General features: G+C 68.3%; 1 protein-coding gene across 2 annotated transcripts in view; it reads right to left on the reverse strand.

Annotated features, from left to right (window-relative positions):
- Positions 1–11234, reverse strand: part of LOC123366483 (uridine-cytidine kinase-like 1) — an 18312-nt gene extending 7078 nt beyond the window's left edge. For both annotated transcript variants that reach the window (XM_045009997.1, XM_045009998.1), the window contains exons 1-8: positions 11105–11234; positions 10191–10390; positions 6434–6540; positions 5918–6088; positions 5216–5287; positions 4423–4612; positions 3878–3939; positions 2210–2226 (exon numbers count right to left, since the gene is read on the reverse strand). In XM_045009997.1, coding sequence (XP_044865932.1) covers positions 2210–2226; positions 3878–3939; positions 4423–4612; positions 5216–5287; positions 5918–6088; positions 6434–6540; positions 10191–10390; positions 11105–11154 — 869 coding nt within the window. In that variant the 5' untranslated portion in view covers positions 11155–11234. The remainder of the gene's footprint in view (positions 1–2209; positions 2227–3877; positions 3940–4422; positions 4613–5215; positions 5288–5917; positions 6089–6433; positions 6541–10190; positions 10391–11104) is intronic.
- Positions 11235–11441: the final 207 nt, after the last annotated feature.

The following is an 11441-nucleotide window of genomic DNA, read 5'->3' on the forward strand; positions in this document are numbered from 1 at the left end:
AGTGCAGACACGCCGAAAGGACGCGGTGTCGATAATCCACCTCCCCAGAAGGCAGGAGCTAGGTCAACCTAGCGCTGTCTAGACGGGGACTTAGGTCAGCTCAACTACGCCACTCCCGGGGGGGGGGGTATTTTTCACACCCCTGAGCAACATAGTTACACTGACCCAATTTAAACCGGGGGTGGGGGGCCTGGAGTTCACTGCAGCCTGGCTGGGCTCTGCACTGACCACCATGGTCCATGCTTCAAGCTTCTCCTCTATGGGCTCAGCCAGGACTCCTCTCTCTGGGCTCCTCACCCTGTTTAAAGCAGCTGTGAGTGTCACTGCAAATATCCAGCAAGGTGCCTGGATCGCTGCGAATGGACAAGCCTCTACTCGGATGGGTCTCAGTGGCACTCGCTGACCAGTGTGTGAAGCAGCACTGCTGGAGCCCAGACTCGGGAAGGGAGAGTGGGACCCGGGGGGTCTGGCCCACTGAAGGGCTCCTCCGAGAGTCTGTCCCCAAGCTGGGGACGTAGCACCGATCCCGTGGCTCTGTGACACCCACGCAGCCCTAGGCCCAGCTGCTCTCACGGCTGTGGTGCAGTTTGAGGCCAATGAAGCGTGTGTCTCGCTGGAGGAAAAGCAGGAGCAGCCTGCCCAGTGCTCCCCTGGGCGAAGCCCATATCCCAACTGCGCAGGTCGCGAAGCTCATGCAGCGTGGGGCGCTCAGCTTCACTGCCCCCCTCCATTCCTCCAGGGGCAGGGCTAGCAGCAACTGAGCTGGGCTGCAGCAACTGCTCCCCAGGCCTATCTGCCGCTTCCCCCCTCCTCCCACAGCAGGGAGCCCAGCGTGCACCAGGGCCCTGCCTGGCAGGGGGTTAGTGCCAAGAGGCTGCCGAGAGGCCTGGGTGACAGCCCCAGCCCCAGCCCCGCAGGTCTCACACACACAGCACCGTGGGCAGGCTCTGCTCTGCTCCGCTCCGCGGGGCTGGAGCTCAGGGCTCAGAGACAAACAACGCAAGTCACGAGCCAAGGAGACGTCCCCCCAAGCCAAGCAACACACACAGGAGCAGCCAGGGCAGCAGAGAAGGAACAGAGACAAACTGTCCTCACATATCCCAGCGCAGCTTCCTCTGGTGCAGACACCGCGGGCCCACAGGGGCAGGGGAGGGCACGACGGGGGACAAAAGAGAGACAAACGGGAGTTAGAGGGCAGCAGGCGGCAGCAGCAGCTTCCTGCTGTGGGGAGAGGGGGGCAGCCCAACAGGGCCTGCGGGGAGAAGCATCTGGCCCCAGCCCTAGCGAGAGCAGGGAGCTGCTGGAAGCACCTGGAGGAGGGAAGTGGCCTGGTCCCATCTAGCTGCAGGGACAGGAAGGGGGGTGGAGCTGCCTGGCCCCAGCAGGTGGCCATGGAGGCCCCCCTCCCGTTTTGGCTTTGCCCTGCCACAGCCCAGCAGCAGCGGCAGCAGCACGGCAGTGTCTGAGCATAGCACACCCAGCAGCGCTGCGTTAAGCTGGCAATCCCGGCGTGGGCGTGTGCACTGGGGCTGCTGCCCCTTTCCAGACCCCCTCTGGAGGAGCCAAGCCAGCCCCGCCCCCCCACACACACGGCAGCTGAGCCCCACGACTCAGCAGCACAGCCTGGCCCGGTGCGAGCAGCAAGGAGAGTGGCCAGAGCGGTCCCAAGGGGTCAGACCCCCTCCCATACACACACACTCCCCTCGGCTGCCCAAGAGGAGGCAGGACAAGGGTCCCGGCACACCTTCCTCCGGGGAGCTGTGCCGACAAGCTGCCAGCAAGCCGCAGCAGCTCTCCCTGCTCGGGGAGCCCCTCTGACTCCAGAGGGGATGCGATCAGCAGCTCCCAGGCTGCAAGCCACCCAGCAGCGGGCTCAGCTGCGCCAAGCAGAGGCCCTCCCGGGGGACCCCAGCACACGCTGCGGAGGGGCCAGAGCCATCCCTGGTGGGCAGGTGGCGGCTGCAGGGGCTCCCAGGCAGTCAGCTACAGGAGCAGCAGCAGGGAGTCTATGCATGACATCCGCCACAGGAATCGAGTGGTCACTAGCGCTGCCAGCCCTTCAGCAGGGCCAGTGCTCCCCATGCCTCGTCTGTGTGGCTGCTCCGCTCCCACGGCCCCGCACTGCGCCCCGGGGACAGGTCTGGGCTGCTCCCCTCCCTGCACTGCTCCCTGGGCTGAGGGGAAAGGGGCCGCACTGCACCCATCGTACCTGACCGTGATTTCACGCTGCAATGGCGAGAGCCCACGTCGGGAGACACGGTGATTACAGGGCAGGGGATGAGGAGAGAAATACAGAACATCTGTCACTGCACGCAACTGGTCACAAGCCAGCCAGCCCCCAAGCCAGCCCCACGGCAGCCCAGCCCCCATGCCCACCCCGATGGCAGCCCAGCACCTCCAGCCATTGCTAACTCCGAGAGCAGGCAAAGCCACAGCAGAGCCATCAGCAGTGGGTGCACGTATATCCATGCAGGGGCTGAGCTGGCAGGGGGCTGTGGGGCGGGATGGGGGCACTGGCAGAGCTGTGGGGGGAGCTCATGGCAGGGGCTGTGGGGCTGGATTGGGGGCACTGGCAGAGCTGTGGGGGGGAGCTCATGGCAGGGGCTTTGGGGTGGGATTGGGGGCACTGGCAGAGCTGTGTGTGGGGAGCTCAGGCTGGCAGAGGTTGTGGGGCAGGATTGGGGGCACTGGCAGAGCTGTGTGTGGGGAGCTCAGGGCTGGGCTGGCCGGGGGCTGTGGGTTGGGATTGGGGCACTGGCAGGGCTGTGTGTGGGAAGCTCAGGGCTGGGCTGGCAGGGGGCTATGGGTTGGGATTGGGGCACTGGCAGGGCTGTGTGTGGGGAGCTCAGGGCTGGGCTGGCAGGGGGCTGTGGGTTGGGGCTGGGGCACTGGCTGGGCTGTGTGTGGGGAGCTCAGGGCTGGCAGGGGGCTGTGGGTTGGGATTGGGGCACTGGCAGGGCTGTGCTGGGAGCTCAGGGCTGGCAGGGGTGGGACTGGGGCACTGGCAGGGCTGTGTGTGGGGAGCCCAGGGCTGAGAGGGGGCTGTGCGTTGGGATTGGGGCACTGGCAGGGCTGTGTGTGGGGAGCTCAGGGCTGGGCTGGCAGGGGGAGATGGGTTGGGATTGGGGCACTGGCAGGGCTGTGTGTGGGGAGCTCAGGGCTGGCAGGGGGCTGTGGGTTGGGATTGGGGCACTGGCAGGGCTGTGTGTGGGGAGCTCAGGGCTGGCAGGGGGCTGTGGGTTGGGATTGGGGCACTGGCAGGGCTGTGTGTGGGGAGCTCAGGGCTGGGCTGGCAGGGGGCTATGGGTTGGGATTGGGGCACTGGCAGGGCTGTGTGTGGGGAGCTCAGGGCTGGCAGGGGGCTGGGGGTTGGGATTGGGGCACTGGCAGGGCTGTGTGTGGGGAGCTCAGGGCTGGCCGGGGGCTGCGGGTTGGGATTGGGGCACTGGCAGGGCTGTGTGTGGGGAGCTCAGGGCTGGCCGGGGGCTGCGGGTTGGGATTGGGGCACTGGCAGGGCTGTGTGTGGGGAGCTCAGGGCTGGCCGGGGGCTGCAGGTCAGGACTGTGGGACCAGGTGAGCAGGGGCCAGCTACCAGCGTGGGGCGCCAGACTGGAGAACAAGGGGGCGCGGGAGACGTGCAATGGGGTGCTCTGGGCCAGCCAGCTCGGGCCCTGCTCACTCTCACCCTTCCCCCCTCAGCCTGGCTGGAGGCACCACTGGGGCACCAGGGGCCTTGAGACAGCGACAATCCTGGGTCAGCAGGAGCCAGAGGACACGGGGCCCGTTGTCCCCCCCACAGCGCACACTGACCAAGGAGCCAGACACAGCAGCAGCCGGGCTGGGCCCAGCCCCCCCCACCTTCTCCAGCCCCCCTCACCTTCTCCAGCTGGCTGTGCACATGCTGCACAATGAGATCCAGGGCCACAAAGTTCTCCCCACCTGACGGGAGCAAGAACCGGAAATGACCCACAGCCCTTCTACACACACACCCCCCCACAGCCCAGCCCACCCCACACTTCTCCCCTCCCCGGAACCCAGCCCACCCCACACAGCACCCCAAGCCCTCAGCCCAGCTCCTCACCCACTCACTCCCACCTGGAGCCCAGTCCCCCAGCCCTGCCCACTCCACCCACCGGGAACACAGCCCTGCCCACACGACACCCCTGCCCATCTGGAGCCCAGTCCCTCCCACCCCACATCACCCTGATCCCCAGCCCAGCTCCCCACCCACTCACCCCAACACTTCCAGCCCCCGGGTGCCCAGGCCCCAACCTACCCAGCCTGACCGCCCAGCCCTGCCCACCCTGACACCCCTTCAGATACCCAGAGCACAGCCCCACCCACCCTGGCACCCACTGCCCACCTGAAGCCTGGCCTCACCCCCAGATCCACGGCGACCCGCTCCCCCGGCCCCGGCCTCACCTCTGGGCACCACGATGTCGGCCACCTGCACGGTGGGCTCGATGTACTGCTCGAAGGCCGGCTTGACGAACTTGTTGTACTGCTTGATGACCCCCACGATGTCGCGCCCGCGCTCCATGATGTCACGCTGCAGCCGCCGCACCAGCCGGATGTCAGAGTCCGTGTCCACAAACACCTTCATGTCCAGGAGCTGGGGGTCCGGGAGGGTGAGCACCCGTTGGGGCCCTCCCACCGCACACCCAGCTCTGACCACACAGAGCACAATGGGGTGGCTCTCAGGAGTGGCCAGCTGGCTGTTCCCCCTCCCTCCACGCGAGTCTCCTCCACCCCACCAGGGTGCTCTGAGGACAGACCTGTCCTCCCCACCGGTTCCCATGCAGTGCCCCTGCCCCCACAGGCACCCAGCACAGCGCCCCCTGCCCCAGGACAGCGCCCCCTGCCCCCGCAGGCACCCAGGACAGCGCCCCCTGCCCCCGCAGGCACCCAGCACAGCGCCCCCTGCCCCCGACAGCGCCCCCTGCCTCCAGCGGCACCCAGGACAGCGCCCCCTGCCCCCGCAGGCACCCAGGACAGCGCCCCCTGCCCCCGCAGGCACCCAGGACAGCGCCCCCTGCCCCCGCAGGCACCCAGGACAGCGCCCCCTGCCCCCGACAGCGCCCCCTGCCCCCGCAGGCACCCAGGACAGCGCCCCCTGCCCCCGCAGGCACCCAGGACAGCGCCCCCTGCCCCCGCAGGCACCCAGGACAGCGCCCCCTGCCCCAAGCAGAGCCCAGCCCCCGCAGGAACTCCATACCTTCAGCAGCTCCTTGTTGGCAAAAGATAAAATCCCCTCGAACACGACCACATTGGCCCCATAGATGGTTTTCTGCAGGGAGAGAAGGGCCACACCACACTTCAGAGACCGGTAACCCTGACCCTGTCTGCTCCCCCACGGCACCCCATACCCCTGCCTACCCCAACCTCGGGAAGCCGTACCCCTGGAGGGGCCCCCCGCCCTGCCCCACATACCCACTGCCCCCAGCCCTCCCCTCGGGAAGCCGTACGCCTGGAGGGGCCCCCCGCCCTGCCCCACATACCCACTGCCCCCAGCCCTCCCCTCGGGAAGCCGTACACCTGGAGGGGCCCCCCGCCCTGCCCCACATACCCACTGCCCCCAGCCCTCCCCTCGGGAAGCCGTACGCTGGAGGGGCCCCCCGCCCTGCCCCACATACCCACTGCCCCCAGCCCTCCCCTCGGGAAGCCGTTCGCCTGGAGGGGCCCCCTGCCCTGCCCCACATACCCACTGCCCCCAGCCCTCCCCTCGGGAAGCCGTACGCCTGGAGGGGCCGCCTGGAGGGGCCCCCCCCCCACCCCCACATACCCACTGCCCCCAGCCCTCCCCTCGGGAAGCCGTACGCCTGGAGGGGCCCCCCGCCCTGCCCCACATACCCACTGCCCCCAGCCCTCCCCTCGGGAAGCCGTACGCTGGAGGGGCCCCCCGCCCTGCCCCACATACCCACTCCTTGCGGCGGCTGTGCGTGGTGAAGTCGTACACCGGCACCTTGACGCTCTTGCCCTTCTTGAGCTGGCGCAGCACGCTGACCAGCAGGTCGAAGTCGAAGGCGTCGGGGTGGTCGAAGTTGTACTCGTTGCGGGCAGCCAGCTCCTGCTGCTCCTTATTCAGCACCTGGGGAGGGGGTGGAGCAGCGTCCCGGGGAGGGGCACAGGTGCAGTATGTGGAAGGGAGGGAGAGGGGCACGGGGAAGGGTTGATAAGATGGAAGAAACTTAGTCTGTTCGATCTGCCAAAATTCAGACACGGAGCCCAGTGCCCCCACCCTGACACCCCCCAAGCAGCTGCCCCACTGGTGGGGGGGGGGACCCAGGGCTGTCTCCCAGCCCAGCTCCCCACGCCTTCAGCCTCAGCTAGGCTCTGGCCCCCCACCCCCATTCCCAGCAGCTGGGGCAGCCGAGTGCCAGAGCCCTGTGCAGCCTGTCGGGGCTCCCCCTTCCCCCAGGGGCACACAGCTCACCTTATAGAAGCAGTCCATGGACAGCAGCACCACCCAGGGCACATCCAGGGCCTCAATGATCTTATTGGCCACCGTGGTCTTGCCTGACGCGCTCCCTCCACACAAGCCTGGGGAGAGAAATCCACCCGGGACGCTGGCGCTAGCCGCTGCTTCCCCAGCGCAAGGCAGAGGGGCCAGAGCCACCTCCCCATCCAGGAGAGTCACAGGAAGGTCAGCATGGAGAAAACAGCCACATCCCACCCCCCATCTGGGGAGGGGCAGAGGAACCCTGTCAGCAAGGGCTTGTCACCAGCACGCTGCAGCTTGGGCCCGCCCCCCCCACACCCAGCAAGGCCCCCAGGGAACGCTCTGGGCCAGTTAGCAAGGGCTCCCGGCCACAACACTGACACCAAAGCTCCCGGCCCTCAGAGTCAGGCACAGCCCCTGCTAAGCCACACCCTCAGCCATGACTGGCACCCTACCCCACCCCCGAGGGGTAGCAACCTCCCACCATGCACGCTGCTGCCCCGGCAGGCACTGGGCACCCTCGGGGCCACGCAGGGGGAACCCCGGAGAAACGGCAGGCAACACATGCCCATCCCCGTGGCTTCAGGGCAGCTGGTCCCTGCTTGGGGAGCAGGACGGGACAGAGCTGGCCTGACCCACATCATCTCCCGAATATGCTGTCTGGCAGCATTGTTCCAAACCTCGCGGAGACGCTGCCCAGGGCTACGTTCAGGCGTAGCAGCGGCCAGGTGGGTCGGTGCAGGCTGCTGGGCAGAGGGACAAGGCCTCTCATTGAGCAGCTCTGAGAACTGGCCAGACACCCCTCCCCCCACTCACCAGCACCTGCTGTCACCCCTTGAGCCTGCCCCCCCATTCTCCATCGTCCCCGCCCCTCTGCGGCCCGCCCGCCCCCACTCACCAGCACCTGCTGACCCCTCCAGCTCACTGTCACCCCTAGACCCCCATCCCCTCCCTACTACTGCCCTCCCCACCCATGTCACCCCCCCACTCACCAGCACCTGCTGTCACCCCACTCACCCTGTCCCCCCATTCTCCATCGTCCCCTCCCTGCCTGCCACTGCCCCCTGCCATCTGCGTCACCCCCTCCCCCAACTCAGCAGCACCTGCTGTCACCCCTTGAGCCTGCCCCCCCATTCTCCATCGTCCCCTCCCTGCCTGCCACTGCCCCCTGCCATCTGCGTCACCCCCTCCCCCACTCACCAGCACCTGCTGTCACCCCTTGAGCCTGCCCCCCCATTCTCCATCGTCCCCTCCCTGCCTGCCACTGCCCCCTCCCATCTGCGTCACCCCCTCCCCCAACTCACCAGCACCTGCTGTCACCCCATGAGCCTGCCCCCCATTCTCCATCGTCCCCTCCCTGCCTGCCACTGCCCCCTCCCATCTGCGTCACCCCCCCTCCCCACTCACCAGCACCTGCTGTCACCCCTTGAGCCTGTCCCCCCATTCTCCATCGTCCCCTCCCTGCCTGCCACTGCCCCCTCCCATCTGCGTCACCCCCTCGCCCAACTCACCAGCACCTGCTGTCACCCCTTGAGCCTGCCCCCCCATTCTCCATCGTCCCCTCCCATCTGCGTCACTCCCTCCCCCACTCACCAGCACCTGCTGACCCCTCCAGCTCACTGTCACCCCTCCAGCTCACTGTCACCCCTCCAGCTCACTGACCCCCATCCCCTCCCTACTACTGCCCTCCCCACCCATGTCACCCCCCCACTCACCAGCACCTGCTGTCACCCCACTCACCCTGTCCCCCCATTCTCCATCGTCCCCTCCCTGCCTGCCACTGCCCCCTCCCATCTGCGTCACCCCCTCCCCCACTCACCCTGTCCCCCCATTCTCCATCGTCCCCTCCCTGCCTGCCACTGCCCCCTCCCATCTGCGTCACCCCCTCCCCCACTCACCCTGTCCCCCCATTCTCCATCGTCCCCTCCCTGCCTGCCACTGCCCCCTCCCATCTGCGTCACCCCCTCCCCCACTCACCAGCACCTGCTGACCCCTCCAGCTCACTGTCACCCCAGACCCCCATCCCCTCCCTGCCCCCTCCCACCTGTGTCACCCCTCCCCCACTCACCAGCACCCACTGACCCCTCCAGCTCACTGTTACCCCTTGACCCTGCCCCTCCCACTGCCCATCATCCCCTGCCTACTGGCCACTTCCCTCCTCACCCTCTCATCCCCTCCCAGCTCCTCCCTCCACTTGCCATCACCCCTCTGCCCCCTTAAGCTCACTGTCACCCCCACGCTCGCTTCCCATCACCCCACACAAAGCATGATCCCCTCTGATCCCTGTGTCCATGTCAGTTGCTGAATCAGGAAGCCTCATGGGGCAGGACCCTTCAAGGCAGTCAGCATGTCCATTCTAACACATCAGCCACACGGGCTCCCTCCCCCCTTGCTCTCTGCCCCACTGAGCCCCAGGGAGCTCAGACTGGGGAAAGAGAGGGGCTATTCCACAGCTGGTGCTGGCAACAGCGGTGCTTGGAGCAGGCAGCTCATCTACTCACAGCAAGGCCCAGTGGGGTAAAGGCAGAGAGGGGGAACAGCGCCAGGCTGCAGGGGGAAGGCTAGCAGCGCAGAGCCGGACCTGATCGGGGGTGGAGGAGTGGTTGGGTGGGCACGAGAGGCCTGGGGGTTGAGGGGTGCACAGCAGCAGGTTCACACCCAGTCAGTCAGTGCAGTCCAAAGTCTAGGACAGGGACCGGCAACCTTTCAGAAGTGCTGTGCCGAATCTTCATTTATTTGCTCTAATTTAAGGTTTCACGTGCCAGTAATACATTTTAACGTTTTTAGAAGGTCTCTTTCTAGAAGTCTATAGTATATAACTAAACTACTGTTGTATGTAAAGTAAATAAGGTTTTTAAAATGTTTAAGAAGCTTCATTTAAAATTAAATTAAAATGCAGAGTCCCCCGGACCAATGGCCAGGACCTGGGCGTGTGAGTGCCCCTGAAAATCAGCTCACGTGCCAAAGGCGGCACGTGTGCCACAGGTTGCCTACCCCTGGTCTAGGAGACAGCTGGAGTCCTCGCTCAGCAACACCCACAAGTAACACTGCCTGCAACCTCAGGCTGGCTAGGAGACACATCCCCCGCCCCTTCCTGGAGGGCAAGGACCTGCCTCAGTTATACACACTCCAGCCCCCATCTGCATCACAGCAACAAGACACACCGGGGCAGGGAGCCCTGGGCACTGCGGGGAGTCCAGCTAGCTCAGCCTGCTGCAGCACCTCTCCCCAGCAACATGGGCTCCTGCCAGCACATCCCACCTGGGCAGGGAGCCCTGGGCACGGCGGGGAGTCCAGCTAGCTCGGCCTGCTGCAGCACCTCTCCCCAGCAACATGGGGGCCTGCCAGCACATCCCACCTGCCCACAGGCGGCAGGTCAGGTTCAAGGTCCCGGCCCTTCCCTCTGGGGTGCTCCAGGGCCCGGGCCCAGCAGGCCTAGTAGCGTAAGGCCAGGTCTTTACACCGAGCCTTTCGCCAGTCTAGAAACGTTGGTGAGCAGCGAGTTTGAGCCGCCCTTGGACACCAGCCCCAGCCCGAGCCCGACACAGGCCCAGCGATGCTGCGCTTTCACCAGGACAGAGCATGGCACCGGAGCAGCGCAGGCAGGGGAGCGGCAGGGGCAGCCCGAGCTGCCCATGGGGCCAGGAGCTAGACTGGGGAGCCCAGCTGCGCGTGTCGGCTGGGGCAGGCCCCTCCTGGCGGGTCCCGCACCTGGCACAGCTGCGGAGGGTGGGGGGGGGGGTTGTCTCACCGATGACGAAGGCTTCCTTGAAGGGCGTGCCCGTCTCGGTGTACCAGGGCGGCCGCCCCGCCGTGTAAATGGTCCGTTTGCTGGTCCGCAGCAGCGGGGGCTCCGTCTTCGACTGGCTCATGGTCCGCTTCCGCGGGGACAGCGCGGGCGTCAGCGGCAGGCGGCTCAGCAGCGTGTCCAGGGAGTCCTCACCACTGCCGCTGCGGGGCACCACACCTCAGAGCCGGTCCCGGCCGGGGGCAGCGCGCCCCAGAGAGCCCGGCCCCCCCCGCCCCCGCCGGGCAGCGCGCCCCAGACAGCCCGGGCCCCCCCGCCCCCGCCGGGCAGCGCGCCCCAGACAGCCCGGGCCCCCCCCCCGCCCCCGCCGGGCAGCGCGCCCCGGAGAGCCCGGGGCCCCCCCCCGTCCCGCCCCCGCCGGGCAGCGCGCCCCGGAGAGCCCGGGCCGCCCCCCCGCCCCCGCCGGGCAGCACGCCCCGGAGAGCCCCGGCCCCCCCCCGCCCCGCCGGGCAGCGCGCCCCAGAGAGCCCGGGCCCCCCCCGCCCCCGCCGGGCAGCGCGCCCCAGAGAGCCCGGGCCCCCCCCGCCGGGCAGCGCGCCCCAGAGAGCCCGGCCCCCCCCGCCCCCGCCCAGGCAGCGCGCCCCAGAGAGCCCGGGCCCCCCCCGCCCCCGCCCCGGCAGCACGCCCGCCCGGGCCCCCCCGCCCCCGCCCCGGCCCCCCCCGCCCCCGCCCCGGCAGCACGCCCCAGAGAGCCCGGGCCGCCCCCCCGCCGGGCAGCGCGCCCCAGAGAGCCCGCGCCCCGGCAGCGCGCCCCAGAGAGCCCGGGCCGCCCCCGCCGGGCAGCGCGCGCCAGAGAGCCCGGGCCCCCTTGCACCCTCCGACCCCCACAGCGCGCTCGGACACGGCCCCGCCCTCACCTGTCCCGCCGCGACCCGGGCCGCTCCTCCGCGCCCGCCGCCGCCGCCATCTTGCCGGTTGCCGCAGGGGCTGCCGGGAGCTGCGGTCCCCAGAGCCGTGTCTCGTGGCTCCGTCGGGCGCGGCGGCGGGAACTACAACTCCCAGTAGCCTCTGCGCGAGCCTCTGCCCCGCCCACTGCCTACCCGAACCCCGCCCACTGCCCCGCCCACTGCCTGCCCCAAACCCTGCCCACTGCTCGGCCCACCTGCCGCATGGCCCCGCCCACTGCCCCGCCCGCCTGCTGCATGGCCCCGCCCACTGCCTGACCCATGGTCACTCCCACCAATCCTGGCCCAT

This window comes from Mauremys mutica, chromosome 3 (assembly GCF_020497125.1).
Source record: "Mauremys mutica isolate MM-2020 ecotype Southern chromosome 3, ASM2049712v1, whole genome shotgun sequence".
Classification (NCBI taxonomy): Eukaryota; Metazoa; Chordata; order Testudines; family Geoemydidae; genus Mauremys; species Mauremys mutica.